This window comes from Cheilinus undulatus, linkage group 1, assembly GCF_018320785.1.
Source record: "Cheilinus undulatus linkage group 1, ASM1832078v1, whole genome shotgun sequence".
Taxonomy (NCBI): Eukaryota; Metazoa; Chordata; class Actinopteri; order Labriformes; family Labridae; genus Cheilinus; species Cheilinus undulatus.
The window spans coordinates 2,978,364-2,994,530 of NC_054865.1; the positions used below are offsets into that span (position 1 = coordinate 2,978,364).

A 16,167-nucleotide genomic window follows, 5' to 3' on the forward strand; every position below is an offset into this window, starting at 1 on the left:
ACCATTGCAGAAACATCAAAAATGATTCTGGTAATTACCAGTGCTGTTAATTTAGGGCAGCTGTGGCATAAACCTTACTTTGTGTGGTGGTCTAGTAAATTTGTTAAGCACTGTATGTGTGTGTTTTTTAACCAAACTGATCATGACTGATACCAATTACTTCAACAATGTTTTTTTTTTAACAGTTGATTTTAAAAGAAGTTTATTTCATGTATTATGTTAACTCAGTGTTGTAGTACTCAAGTCCAGGAATTGGACTCGAGTCCGACTTGAGTCCTGATTTGGAGGACTTGTGACTGGACTTGGACTCGAGCACTGATGACTTGGACTTTGACTCGGACTCGAGCTTTAACTGCACCTGGACTCGAGGATGAAGAGGAGGACTCGAGCCTTTTTTGCTGAAAACTATTTTATTCTGTAATATTTATTGTTTTTGTGTGAGAAAACCCCTCATAACTGATCAGTGTTCACGCAGCGCCCGGTGTACATTCACCTGCAAACGCCTTCACGTGAGCTGATAGGTTGATAGGTATCTTAAACCTGTGGCTCTTCTCTGTATTCACATGGTAATCTTTACAAGAAATTAAACTCAAATGCAGCCAGCCTACCTTTGAATGGCTGAAAATCTCCATCAGCTGCTCAGACTGGTCATATTATCTGCTGTTCCTGCTGTACAGTAATCCTCCTCAGTCTGAGACAGAGTGATTAAAACTCTGTTAATATAACTAATATTACAGATGAGAGTGTAACAGCTCCTTTAGCCCTTTAGAATAAAAGTGAAAGAAATTCATACATTAATGAAATCCATCTGTGTAGCCCACCAGGAAAACTGGAATGGCTTAAAAATAATACACAATTCAATTTAATTTGGCTCTAGGTTTTAGGTACTGGGGACTCGTCTAGGACTCGAACACGGGTAATGGGGTCTCGACTCAGACTCGGACTCAGTTAAAGAGGACTTGACTCGGACTCAGACTCTGATTTTTCTTTGGTGATTCAGACTCGACTCAAACTTGAACACTAGGGACTCGGACTCGACTCTGACTCATGGTTTGGTGACTCGACTACAAAACTGTGTTAACTACACACACTCTGCTTTTAAAGTGTTTTTCACTTTTACCATGAATTGAAGTTCAATGTCTTGACAAACTGTCAGATCTTACATACAGAGCATCTGGACAGTCTTCACAGTGCTTCACTTTTTCCACATTTTGTTATCTTACTGCCTCATTCCAAAATGGAATATTTTCATTTTTTTCCTCAAAATTCTACACACAACACCCAATTATGACAACATGAAAAAAGTTTTTTTGAAATTTTTGCAAATTTATTAAAAATAAAAACCTAAGACATCACACGTACATAAGTATTCACACCCTTTGCCACGAAGCTCTAAAGTGAGCTCAGGTCCTTCTGTTTCCTCTGACCATCCTTGAGATGTTCCTGCAGCTTCATTGGAGTCCACCTGTGGTAAATTCAGTTGATTGGACATGATTTGGAAAGGCACACAGCTGTCTATATAAGGTCCCACAGGTGACAGTGCATGTCAGAGCACAAACCAAGCATGAAGTAAGAGGAATTGTCTGTAGACCTCTGAAACAGGATTGTCTGGAGGCACAAATCTGGGGAAGGGTACAGAAAAATTTCATCTGCTTTGAAGGTCCTAATGTATGGTGGAGTGGCCAGACAGAAGCCACTCCTTTGCAAAAGGCACATGGCAGCCCTCCTGGAGTTTGCCAAAAGGCACCTGAAGGACTCTCAGACCATGAGAAACAAAATTCTCTGGTCTGATGTCATGTTTGGAGGAAACCATGCACCGCTCATCACCTGGCCAATATCATCCCTACAGTGAAGCATGATGGTGGCAGCATCATGCTGTGGGGATGTTTTTCAGCGGCAGGAACTAAGACGCTTGTCAGGATTGAGGGAAAGATGAATGCAGCAATGTACAGAGACTTCCTGGATAAAAACCTGCTCCAGAGCACTTTTGACCTCAGACTGGGGCGACGGTTCATCTTTCAGCAGGACAACGACCCTAAACACACAGCCAAGATATCAAAGGAGTGGCTTCAGGACAACTCTGAATGTCCTTGAGTGGCCAAGCCAGAGCCCAGACTTGAATCCCATTGAACATTTCTGGAGAGGTCTTAAAATGGCTGTGCACCAACGCTCCCCATCCAACCTGATGGAGCTTGAGAGGTGCTGCAAAGAGGAGAGGGCAAAACTGCCCAAAGATAGGTGTGCCAAGCTTGTGGCATCACACTCAAAAAGACTTGAGGCTGTAATTGCTGCAAAAGGTACATCAACACAGTATTGAGCAAAGGCTGTGAATAGTTATGTACATGTGGTGTTTTAGTTTTTTATTTTCAATAAATTTGCAAAAATTTCAAAAAAAACTTTTTTCACGTTGTCATTATGGAGTGTTGTGTGTAGAATTGTGAGGAAAAAAATGAATTCATTCCATTTTGGAATGAGGCTGTAAGATAACAAAATGTGGAAAAAGTGAAGCATTGTGAATACTTTCCAGATGCACTGTATGTACAATCAGACAGGTTTCCCTTTAAGACAGGTCATTTTCAAAAGTAGCATTCCTCTATTCATCATGAAGGAACCACAGACCTGTGACTCTAGTCTGTAGTTTAAGACCCTGTAAGGTGAAATCCAAACTTTGTTTCTGAACACTCTAGAAATGTTGGAATTGTCATGAACCATGGACCAGAACACAGAATAAACAGGACCCAAAATGCAGACTCGGAGACAGGTTGACGAGAGGCAAAAATCAGATTCTTTAATTCAGTCCGAAGTCAAAAACCAGAAGTTCCAAAACTCACAGGCAAAGGTACAAATAGGTAGCAGGCTGGAGCAGAGTCGATAAGTCAGGCGAGGTCGATATCAAAAGAACTGTGACGTGAGTAAACTAGAGAGCTGGTACGTCACTGTGAAGATCAACGGACTAACAAAGGAGGGGAGTGAGCAGGTGAGTATTATACTATGACTAATTAGTGATGCAGGACCGGTGTGAGGAACAGCGTGTAGGACGGAGAGCAGGAGAGGGAGGAGACGAGGTGAGTGACACAAGAGGTAAGGAGAGTCAGTGAGGAAAAGGCGGGGCGCAGTGAGTGGAGCTTTTCTAAAACAGAAAAGAGAAATTAGAACATGCAAAATAAAACAGACATGAATGTGCGAAAAAGGTGGAAAAAAATAAACTTAACAGACAGGGATCGTGACAGGAATATGGCTGCTGTAAGTATGTGAAAACACTGAGATCTAGAAATTTTTTCACCTCTTTCCTGGCTGGGTTTAATGTGGGTGGAGCCAACATGTGGGCATGTGATGTCACCAGCCAGCAGTAGGGAAAGACCCCCCCACCCCAACACTACAATCTAAAATCCCACAGCAGTTCATCTCAGAACAGTCTGTTAGCTGATGCCACTGCCTTTATTGAACGTTAACAGTCAGTTAAATGCTGTTTTTTTGTTCATTGTCAGGTAAATTTACCAAATCTATCAGCCACAGTGGTCTATGGATCATTTAAAGCATCAGAACAGGGATTTGAGCCAGAAAACAGACTTTGTCTCTCCTTCCAAGGTCAACCAAAGGTCAAGTGGCATGATAATGGCATGAGTGCTTCCCCCAATTCAGATTGTAGCATTTTTTAATTTTAGAGGATCGTATTTCTACTGAGTGGGCGTGGCTTCAGCTCATTCAACAGACACGCCCACACCATCCTGGAGCGAATTTTCTGCCTCATTTTTTCATGATTTTGAAGCTTAATTTTAGAAACCTAGAGATGTTTAATTTGATTGAAACTTGACCTGAGGTTTAATAACACAGTGACCTGTCATACAACAAACCTAAATACAGATTTATTTTTACTTTACAGGGTCTTTAAAACACACCAATGATCACACACTGCATGCTTGATAAATACAAAGGTTTGGTAGACAGCTGTGGGATATTTAAAGCACAAGTCTGAACTGAAAGAGCGCTGATGTTCTCATAAGAGTTCAGAATATGCACAGACTCACAGTGTAGTCAAAGTGTGTTCTGAAACCTTTGGTAAGTCTTATCAAAGGTTTTTAAATATCTGCTGACTTTGACTTAGCCTTTGGCTTGGTGCTAGTGCTAGCAGCTACAGCTAATTTGTATTCCTTCAATAATCCATCATTTAGATTAGGACTCCTGTATGACTCATAATCTACTGTGTCAAAACTGAAGGACTTTATTGTTCTCTCAGGATCTTTGTGGAACATGTTTTACTAACACCTCTGAAACTCGCTGCATTTTCTGTGTTTATTGCAGCAAATAAAACATGAAAACCTTAAATGTGAGTTCATTTAGGCTAGATTTTTATAACATTTCCTGGTGATGGGGTAGCTTTGAGCATATAGAACAGTTAAAAGGTAAAACATCTTCTGATTTGAACTCCCTTCATAGTTAGAAGGCTATGAGAGGATGATTGATATTTTAGTCCTTTTATTTTAATTCTATTTAATATTTTGGTATTTGTTTTGTTTCATTCTCTACCTAACCATTCTCTCTTTGATTCTCTCTCGTTTCTGTTAATAATTTTAGTCTAATCTGGTTCTCTTTATTTTAGGTCATTATGTGAAAGCTCTATAAACTGCAGATAAAAACATTCAATGGTTACAGATAAATATTTTCTTAGTCTTCTGTGATTATGATGAGAAACACAAAGTTCACAGTGTGGTCGTAGACCATCACTTCACATCACCGTCACTTTCAGCACATGAGACATCTGCTATGACATACAGATGTAAAGGTGTTTTGCTGCAGAGCTGAGCAGTCACTCACCATCATCTTTTGTTCTTGTTGTGATTTGATGTCCCCTGGTTGCAGCGTTTACGCATCGTGTGTCTAATAAATGTGTTTTTCCTTTGTGATTAAGATAATGCATTTTCTCTTCCTTAGTTGAAGCCAATGTGATCTGCACAGAGTCAACAATGAGAGTAGAGATTGAGAAATCTTCATTTCCTCGGCTCATGGAGGATCATTTGCGCCTCAGTGACCCCTCCAACATTGTCTGCAGCCTGAAGTCTCACTCCAACAGCACCCATGTCATCGGCGTCATCCCCCTCAACGCCTGTGGCACACAGATCGAGGTAACATGAGGAAACTTGTCAGTTATTGACGGTGTTTTTGTTATTAAACATAATCTCTCTCTCACTCTGCAGGAAGATGACGACTTTCTGAGGTTCAAGAATGAAATCACCACGATTGATAACCCCAAAGACCTGATCACCAGGAAGCACCTGCTGGAGGTTCAGTTCTACTGTCAGTACCCCAAACATGGTAACGTGACACAGACCTTCTGGACACACAGGAGGAGCGTCACAGTGTGGGAGAAAGGCTTCGGCAGGTTCACGTACCAGTTTGAGTTCTATCCCAATGCTCATTACCCCACCATGATTGATCCAAACTCCTACCCTTTGGAGTACGAGTTGGGGAGCCGGATCTTCATGCAGATCGAGACAAAGACTACGGTCAACAACACCCAGCTGTTTGTGGAGTCATGCAGAGCTGCACCGTATGACAACCCCAACTCCAAACCAGTCTATTCCATCATCGAGAACGGGTAAGGATGAGTATGTCCTCCAATGATCAGGTGAAGTATTCAGAGTATATTTTAAGACAGGCCTGTGACTAACTCTCCAACTTTTTTAGATAAAATACAGAAAGATTAAAATTTGATGTTTAAATGTAGAGAGGAGGGAGAGTGCAGCAAGGGGTCAAACATGTTGGTGAAAAGTAACCAGGATCAGGGGCTCTTTAGGACAAATAGACACATTTTAACACCAAAAAAACTGAAGAGTGACATGCCTGATTATTAGCAAATATAGTCCATAATAGAAATGGCTGTCAAAACTGAAAATCTGAGGCACTCTGATGTAATAAAAATCTTTTATTAAACAGGGATGTCTACGCATTTCAGCTCACTACAAGTCTTCATCAGGACATAAAAGACAGATAAAGAACAGGTGTTTAAATACAAGTAAGGTGTCATGTGGGACGTCACCTGACAAAGGTCACAACAGCTCTGAAAAAACAGATTAATAAAACTCAAACAGCAAACATCTCAGTCTTAAAGACATCATCATACCATTAAAAAGTACAATTAAACTACTGAGAGTAGTCACCACAAAAAACATCAATATCTAGTCTATTGACTCAAAAGGGACATCCTATGACAGCAGCATTAATATTGTGCAGGTCAAACTATCAATTAAGCAAATTCTGAGTATGATTTGATGTTTGACTTTTCAAACCTCAGGTTTAGATGGGGCTCAGCCCGGCAACATGACTATATCAGCACTTGAAGTGTAGAGAACGAAGTGCTTTTGTCACAGTGTACCTCTGCAGCCCTGCATCTCTGCACCCAGTGTCCAGTTTGGCATCAGGTACTTAAACTAAAAGCAGTAGTTTTAGAGTGTAGTGCCAATAAGTCCTCAGGTCTGGATGAAAACTTTTACTCTGTCACACATCAGGGATGGCATGGATAGGAAGGATGTTGAAGGAGAAGGGTAACAGAGGTTAAAAGAGGTTGGTTATGATTGTCAGGGGATTCTATAAACACCATTTGTACTTATTGACATTTTAACATATTATCAAGCAACATTACTCACCAGAGAGATAAGACAGCTCCTCAGACTTTTGCACACCCAGTCTCTTTGGTCCAGAGTTAATGCATCTTGAAAATAAAATGTGACCAAAGCTGGTAAAAAACTCCTGGAAGTCGTCCGAGGTCATTTTTGAGTTTTTTACACATTATGAAAGCGTAGATTCCAAGCTTTTAAGTGGTGTATCACACACCCTAATCTGAGCATATTTTACAAAGATATGCTCATTTGAATGTCAATTTCTAGTTCCTGTTTTTTCTGAGAAAACCAGGTTCAAAGTTTCAGGACTTTTCTAACCTTCACGCAGGCCAGGTAATGGGCATGAACAATAGGGCCCCATTTACATAAAGTCCACCCAAACCAAGCTTCTGTATCGGACTGGTGACGCTCATCAAAATATTCCCATAGGAAAATCCGCCTTCATCAAACTTTCACTGTCAAGTGATCCTGAAGTTGTCCCAAGTCTGTTGATAATTCTTGCTGCTTCTTCATCGTATCTTCTACTTTTCTTCACTGCAGGGTGCATCTTGAGGTTTGTTGTTAAAGGTGATAACTAGAAACAGCTGTAGTTACATGCCGAGGGGGCTGGCGTTTGAGCCATGCAGTGTTTGTAATTGTCGATGTCAATGGGTAAAACTGGGAATAATGCCAGGCTGAGGGGCCAATTATCACCCAGCAGTTTCGCTTTCCACTCTCCTCAATCTCCCCGCAGAAACTACAAAAAGAGGGCATTTTTAAACACAAAATTAACGCTTTTAAATATCACATTTGCGTTACTTTTTTCATCGAATGAGTAGTTTAATTGTCGGACTTGCATAAAATAAAAAAAAACGAAAAATGATCATTTTGAAGAAAACAACTTTGTATTCATTTTTCTCAACCACTGGAATGCCGACTTGCAGGAACTTTATCTGGCTTCGGTCACAAATATGTTCTCATGTTGTGTTAATCATTGTGGATACTAAAGGTCTTTACACATAGGCTCTGTTATTTTTGGTGAGGGTTTACATGTATATTAACCTGACACATCAGATGGATGTGTTTCACACATCCATCTGGGAAAGCTTCAAAGAAAAAGTTGAGAAAAGGCAGTGGATTTGACTCGGAGTGTGATTGGATGAACATTCTGTCTGTCACATCTCTACTATAAGAGCAACAGAACACGTGATATAGCTGCTATCGAGCTGCGCGTGCGCAGCTACTGAAGAATAATGCGAAACAATAGACTATAGACATGTAAGTACTCAACTTTTGTCAATTTTGAAAAGAAAACAACTCACTGCTGTTCTTTGTTCTTCTTTTAACGGAGAAATGTCATGTTCTGATAAAACTGGCGCTTTAGCAGTATCCATGCTAATCTCTTCCTCCATAACTGCACCAGCTCCTGCTGCTGGTTGTTTACATCATGACTCTGCTGCACCTGAAAGTACTGCCCCTCGCCGCTGATTGGTCCTGTCACTTTCTAACCAGGCCCAAACGGTTCAGATGGGAGATTTGCATGATGGATTCGCCAGTCAGAAAAAAGGAAACACTTTGCAAGATTACATGTGTATACCTTTTCACACAGTCAAACCCAGCAAACATGCATTTATTTTTGTATTTATTGTGAAAATATGAGGCAAAATGGTGTTGAATAAAAAACAAATGCTGAGTCCATGCGCCTTTCATGTATTTCAGCCACTTTCACAAGCTTGAGCATCATGGCGCCATTATAGGTTGGAGACAGAGAGCGTATCTATCAGTCTGTTTGTTACGTGTCTGTGAGGACAAACCCAGGACTTCATCTCTGATCATCTGTGGCTGATATCCACACAAACTGGCTACGTTAACAGTGGTTATAGGGACATTTCAGTGTGAGGGAAATAGGAGGCACTTCTCAAAGTCCAGGATCTGTCCTTGATTGGAAGGGTGGCCGGAGAAACTGCAACTAAAATAAGGACAGAATTGGACACAACATTAATGTTGTACAACCGCTATGAAGAAATGGAAAGGGTAACTGGGAAAGAACATTGGAACTGGCGTTTATACAGAAGCAGGAGGCTTTAGTGCCCCTCCCAGGATGTCTCCTTTAGACCAGGGGTTCTTAACCTTTGGGGTTGGGACCCCATGGGGGGGGGGGTTACACACTGAGAGGGGGTCTCTAGATGCCTTCAAAAAAACAAAGAATATTTTTAAATGACACTGTTGCCACTTTACACCAATTTAACCAAATTTTAAACCATTTTTACAGTTTTAACACATTTTTGCCATTTAAAACCCATTTCTGTCAATCTTAAACCCTTTCCACCACTTTTCTTCTGCCTGTTTTTGCCACGTCTAAACCAAATCTTGCCACTCTCTGCCTATTGTTGGCTCTGTTACCTTATTATGACTACAATTAACCCCTCTTTACCAAAATTCTGCCTATTTCTGCTCCAGCTAACCCTTTCTTGCCAGTTTATATAGACTTTTCATCCCATTTCACCAAATTATCACCTAGCTTTGCAACTTTTAATGCCATTTCAGCCACTTTTTAATCCCCTTTTACTACTCAATATACCCTCTTTTGCCACTTTAACCAATTTTTGGGTTATTACACTTTCATTACACTTTTATCTAATATTTGGCACTTCTAACCCATTTCTGCTACTTTTAAAATCCAATCTAACAACCTTTTCCACCATTTTAACCCATTTTAGCCATTTTTAACATATTTTAATTCTGTTTTTAACAGAAGGATTAACATATTTAAGAGGGCTATCTACACAAATGAATTGATACGAGTGGTTACTATTCAGATTAAATATAAAATGCCACAGTTTAACTTTACAGCAGACCATGATTTTGCTGGCCCCCAGTTTGGCTGGGCCTCGGAAAGCTCTCCCATTGTTCCCCTCTAATGGTCGGCCTTGACTGCCTATGACTATTCCAGAATGTGCATGGCTGTGTTCAACCAGGTACAGTGGGGTCCCTGGTCTCTGGCACCTTTGTTTTGGGGGGCTCAGGCTGAAAAGGTTGAGAACCAGTGCTTTAGACCACCTGCGCACTGTTCTTCCCCTCACTCATATACATATGAATATGTTCTTATTCATTTATTTATTGTAATTTTGACACAGTCTATATACTATACGGTATTATTGCATAGATCATTTTCATTCTGTTTTATTGATTCTGTATTATAACAGTCCCATTCTACATTTTTTTATGATTGCTTTCTTTTCAACCAGGACCTGAGGACTATTGGCTCTGTTTCATGAGCTCATAAGGGTTAGGGTTAAACATGCTTGGGTTAAAATGAACCAGAGTTGTAATTATGCTCTTACTGCAAGAAATGTACTGACTCCAACTAATGCAAAGCACTAATGGAAATAAAACAGGGATGTAGGAGAGGGCTGGAAAGGGACTGGTCATGGCCAAGCAGTCCCTAATCAGCCCAGTCTGGTCCTCAGCTGGTCTAGTGGTGTGCCGCCTTACTTGCAGCCGTGGGCCCTTTACAGATCATGGGCCCTGGGGAATTGCCCAGATCCTCTAAGAGTTAATCCAGCACAGACTGTGATCCGGCCTGTGGATGAGAGATGACTGACTCTACCTGCTGAGCCACATTTGTCCCAGGATTTTCTCTGCCCCACCATGGATCTCTTTGTAATAAGCAGAATTACATTAACACTGTGTGTGTGTGTTTTTTTTTCCATCTCTGAAGGTGCACTGTGGATCCGACTGTTGTTATTCATCCCCCTGACCATGAGAGACAGTTCAGGTTCAGCATTGAGGCCTTCAAGTTCATTGGATTACACGACCAGGTGAGGGACAGAGAAAATGACAGGAAATGTCATTTTAGTCTGGTTAAGTTTTGAAGACCTGGTTTCACAAGAAAAAAACACAAACTCAGAGATATGATCCAGTCTCCCCATCCTCTTTATCTGCAACCAGGGTTGCTTCACACTTTTACACATCCAATTTAAGACTTTTTAAGACAGTTTTAAGATGTGAACTGAGAAACTTAAAAACATTAAAACGTTTAAGATTTCTCACACCGGTACACCAGATCAGGACTGAATTTTCTGATTTGATGTTCCCAAGTAAATCTAAAGAACCCAACACTTTATTTGTGGTGGAAATTCAGTTATAGAATATAGATATTTCCTTTATAAACACATAAACAAAAGTTTACAGCACAAATACAAAAACTTGTTGCAGCGCACGAATACAAACACTGAGAGCCGCGCATGGTTACATAAACTCAGCACAGCGTGGAGGCAAACAGATTCCACAACAGTACAAAAATACAACAACTTGGTGCAGCAGATGCAAATAAAAGGTCACAACTCAACGGAAGTGGGGCCATTATTAGGGACGGACCTGATAGCTTGCTAACGGCTCTGTTAGCAATAAAGTTACGTACCACAACTCAAACTTACTGAAGACACGCTTGGATCGAGTAATTTAAGTAAGTAAGCACTGATCATTCGTCAGCTCCACTTCTTGCACATTTTATTTTGTAATCGATAAGTTTTAGAAGTAATTTTAACCGGCAGACAGCTACGTTTGGGGTCCGATGTGCATGACGCAAGCCGCCAGACGAATGGATGGACCCGATCAATTTGATTTAGATAGTTGTTTACATACATATCAAACTGTACAGACGTTACAGTTATTAAAATTCACGAAAAACACACTACAAATTACATACTGTGAGTACAGAAATTATTTTGAGTAGTGGTGTTGTACGTAACTTTATTGCTAGCGAGCTGTTAGCAGCAGGATATCAGGTATATATATATATCTATATATATATAGATATATATATATAGATATATATATATATATATAGAAGAGTAGATAGAGTGTTCTATAGGTATCTATGCTTAAAACCCTGTAAGGGCTTTGGCACAGCCGTCAAGATGGCGGATCGGAAACTACTTCCGGTTCGAGCGAATCCGTAGGATCTGAGACCGATCTATAAGCAACTTGGGATCCGACCAGTGAGTGCTGCATGTTTGCACACTAAAGGGTTAATTAGCTACTTTAGAAAGAGAATTTACCTACAGGTAATCTAAACAGGTCAGGCAAAAATATGATGTCCTTGTAACATAAGGCAGTTTTTACATATTCTAACGTTTTGAGGACCCACTGATGATGAATTTTGGATGGATTTTAGCACTGCACCAGACTAAACATGAATCATCAAATAGGACAGCCTGTGTCCAGATTAGGATTAAATTTTCAGTTATAAAGAATTGTTTCTACCGTTATGAGAGGATTTGATGAGACCTGAAGTTAAATACGCCACAGGATGTATAAACGATGCCCCGTTCAAACTTAAGTGATCAAGACCACAATTTCGCTTCTTGTAGACATAAACTTAAACCATATGTAAATAAATTTAGTTGATATTACTTTGGCATCACGGATTTATTATAATGGGAGGGGAGACCGGACTGAGTCACTCATCAAAGTGAGATACGATGTCTGCGTTCATGGCTGATGGACAATTATGCAGGGAAAGTATTTTATCATCATCATCATTATTATTATTATTATATTATTGTTGTTGTTGCTGTTGTTGTTGTTGTTATTATTATTATTATTTTTATTATTATTATTATTATTATTATTATTATTATTATCCTAATTATCATTTTTATCCTTGTTATTATTCTCATTATAATAATAATAGTAATAATAAAATATTATTATTATTATTATTGCTGTTGTTGTTGTTATTACTATTATTACCTCCGCCAAGGAGGTTATGTGATTGGGTGGGTTTGTTAGTTGTTAGTTTGTTAGCAACATAACTCAAAAAGCCGTGGACTGATTTTGAAATTTGAAATTTTCAGATAATGTCAGAAATGGCATAAGGAAGAATTGATTAGATGTTGGGAGTGCTCCGGATCACCATCTGGATCCAGGAATTTTTTTAAGGTTTCTGTACTATTGGGAGATAGGGCTAATGCCGGAGGTCTGCGCTGTTACCACTTTACACCAGGAGATGGCGGACATGAGTAACTTCAATCCCAGCAGCATTTTTGGTGTGTTTCTATTTAAAGTTTTGGAGTTTATAGAGTTTGTACACACGCCTGGTCGAGGAGACGAGTCGGAGCGTAACAGAGAAGAAAGACAGCGAATTGTAGCGAGAATACTCACAATGCTGGGAGGAATAGAGGAATATTCACCCTCTGCCATGACTTCCAGTTGTCTGGTGAGACCATGGGTGAGACTGTCAGTGCATCTGTTGGCAACAGCAGGCAACACTTCCACCATGACAGTCCACCCATGGCAAAGACAATACTTTGCCTCACTGTTTTTTTCACTCTGTCAGGGATGGAGTACTCAGTGAATGCTGTGGTGGGGGGCACGTGGGGATGGATCCAGGAATTTCTTAAAGGATTCTTCACTATTGGGAGACAGGGCTAATGGCAGAGGTCTGCGCTCTCTGATTGCTTTTCTAGTTATTATTATAGTTATAGTTATTATAATTTCAATAATATCTCTCACACTGAAGGGGCAGAAGCAGACAGATGCAGGTTATGGTGCTGCTGTATATGTTAACTGTCACGTGGATAAACCTGTGCCAGACAGACCGACTTCAACTGAAAAAAATAGGCTAGAAAACCAAGACTGGATTAAGAGACATCTTAGTCAATGTGCCTTCTAAAACTGAAGACCTCTCACTGGTAAAATTAAGACTTTTTAACTATGACGTAGTGGACTTTTTAAGGCTTTTTTATTGTCTTATAGCTTTAAAGTCCAATTTAAGACTTTTTAAGATCTTTTTAAGGCTTCGCGGCAACCGGGTTAACATCTGGATATAAATTACCCCTGTCGCACTAGTCTGATTTTTAAATCTCCCAAAGGGGGAAAAGGTTTAAAGGGTTCTTCTGCATGATTATTTCTGTTTCATTCTGCAGAGTCCCCAATGTAGAGTTTCTGTACAGCTGAGCTGCTCCTTTAGTACCAGCTTTTTTGGCCGTATGAAATGACTGTATCTACTAGCTTTAACAGGACGCTGAGCTCTCAGCCTGCAGTGACGACACAGACTCACAGCTCTCTTCTACCTTTCACCTGTCATCCTTCCTGAGGAGTGTTTTCACTCAAACCAGTGTTCCATACATATCCACTTAATGGTATACGTCTCATTTTCTTTAAATGCACACTTATGAAATGAGGTGAGGAGCAGATTAGAAAACCGTCGCTGTGGTATGTGTTGTTATGTATTCCAGTACATTCTGAGCAGTAAAGAGGAAGGGCTGAGTGCTACACACAATGACTGGGGTGAGATTTCACCTTAGGTGTGGTGCAGTCTGTGACAGTGGCAGCTGAATCATTGCAGTAATGATGTTGCATGTCTTTGGACTTTATTGTAGAACACAAGCTGCTCTGGTTAGCAGCCAGATTTTTAAATGAACAAATAGATGGTTGGGTTTTACACCAGATTTGACAGATTTACTAGCTGACATTTTTACAGATTAAATCAATCAACCTGATTTCTATTTGGTTTAATACTAAAGTTATACAAAAAAAAAACAAAAAACAATCTAAAGCTCCACATACAAAACTTTGACATTATTTCAGTTTCACATCCATCTCTGATGGGCTGGCTGATGTGTGCCTTCAGGCTCTGCTTTGTGTTCTTGAAATCAAGTCCATATAAATGTCAGGAAACTCCATTTTTGACCACATATCAATGTCAACAGTCAATGGTGTGTTCAGTATGGATTAGTATTAATCTCTGTCCAGACATCCCAAATTTAAGCAGATATTAGTCTGTTTTTCTCTCATACTTTCCTCCATTCCCCACAGAGCAGACAGATTTGTCAGTGCATACTCTCCACATGCCACTTCAGTAACAGCTGATCTTGTTTTCAGGTGTACATTACCTGCTCTGTCATAATGTGTGAGTCTGGAAATTCCAACACCAGGTGCTCACAGGGATGCATCAATGCCACCCAGTCGTCTAATCTGCACAGGCGTAAGAGAGAGACTGTCACTGAGAGTTCAATGCACCTCGTTTCCCAGGGTCCTCTGCGCCTGAGGAGGTCAGCAGAGAGCGCAGACAGCCAAGGTAAGAAAACAGAAGCTGCTATGATTGCAGCAAACCTGACATTTTCAGGGCCAGGTCCTCTTTTTAAAAATTAAATCCAAATCTTTTTTCTCTCCTCTGCAGTGAAGAACCTGAACCTGAACCTGAACATGGTCTTCATCGCTGGATGTCTTCTTGCAGCCGTTGGCATGATCAGTGGAGTGGTGGTGTACAAAGCTAAAATATCAGGCGTCAGATACCAGCGCCTGCCAACGTCCTAGAGTTAGGATAGAAAAATGGAAACATGTTCAGAAAAACAGTTCTGTTTAACTTACACAGGAATATTTACAGATGGTGGGATTAGTTTGCTTTGGGATATTTAGTGTTTGTGTATCTTAATGTGAGAACTTTAAATGAAGGTGTCACTGATTGATTTCTTTAGAAATGTATAAGACAAGATCTGCACAGTAAATCTGTTTGACATTATTTAACACAGAGAGGATGACTGCCCAGCTCTGCCGGTGTTTGGTTACCGTATTGTTTTTTTGTCAGACCCAGGGGTTCAGTTTTCTTTTTTTCAAAGAGCCACAAAATCAAATCAACTACTGTTTCTCTTTGCAATGCAAGACCATTTTAAATTTTTTATGATGATTTTTTCCTATAGATAAGAAATAAACCAGTAGAATTGGGAAGCAAAGTTTAATGAGATGATTGTTTCTATGAATCTGAAAAAGTCTTTTCATCAAAAAGGACTCATTGTGCTGGAGTACGAATTCTGAAGGCCACACACCAGATGATTTTCAAATCCTAAATGATTTAGAAACGCTGGAGACAAGGCTATAATAGTTTTGGATTTTCCAGTAGTTTTTCATTTTAATTTCGTTTATAATTTCTTCTTCAAAATTCAGTTTAGTTTTATTAGTTTTGACTGCTGGTTTGTTAGTTTAGTTTTTATTTTGCAAAAATGCTTCGTTTTAGTTTCGTTTTTATTAGTTTTAGTGTTAGTTTTAGTTCTTTTGGATACATGTCGGAGCTGAGGGAATGTCATACATTTTTAAAAACATGTTCAGACAAGCTGCTCATCTCTTTTCATTTTTTGTGTTTAAAGATGATGTTTGAATACAACTCCAGACATAAAACTACCACTGTGTGAAGTCTTAACCAATCAGATCAGACAATTTTACTCTCCCCAGACTCTGGTGTAGGTGCCAGTCAGTATGGTTGTGTCCAAGACTAAAACTAAGGATATTTACCTCCGCCAAGGAGGTTATGTGATCGGGTGGGTTTGTTAGTTTGTAAGTTGTTAGTTTGTTAGCAACATAACTCAAAAAGTCATGGACGGATTTTCATGAAATTTTCAGAAATGGCATAAGGAAGAACTTATAAGATTCTGGGACTGATCCGGATCACCATCTGGATTCCGGAATTTTTTTTAAGGTTTCTGTACTATTGGGAGATAGGGCTAATGGCGGAGGTCTGCGTTGTTACTACTTTACACCAGGAGATGGCAGACATGAGTATCTTCAA

General features: G+C 39.9%; 1 protein-coding gene across 1 annotated transcript; it reads left to right on the forward strand.

Moving 5' to 3' along the window:
* Positions 1-2,152: 2,152 nt before the first annotated feature.
* On the forward strand, positions 2,153-15,258 carry LOC121511237 (CUB and zona pellucida-like domain-containing protein 1). Its single transcript, XM_041789842.1, has 6 exons — positions 2,153-2,297; positions 4,933-5,123; positions 5,196-5,596; positions 10,318-10,417; positions 14,487-14,682; positions 14,785-15,258. The coding sequence occupies exons 1-6, from the start codon at positions 2,153-2,155 to the stop codon at positions 14,919-14,921; spliced, it is 1,170 nt and encodes a 389-aa protein (XP_041645776.1). The 3' UTR covers positions 14,922-15,258.
* Positions 15,259-16,167: the final 909 nt, after the last annotated feature.

Coding starts and splice junctions, on each gene's coding strand:
- LOC121511237 (XM_041789842.1), top strand. CDS start 2,153: ATGGCTGTGCACCAACGCTCCCCATCCAACCTGATGGAGCTTGAGAGG. Junction 2,298..4,932: donor GGCTGTAATTGCTGCAAAAG/GTACATCAACAC, acceptor TCTCTTCCTTAG/TTGAAGCCAATGTGATCTGC. Junction 5,597..10,317: donor TATTCCATCATCGAGAACGG/GTAAGGATGAGT, acceptor CCATCTCTGAAG/GTGCACTGTGGATCCGACTG.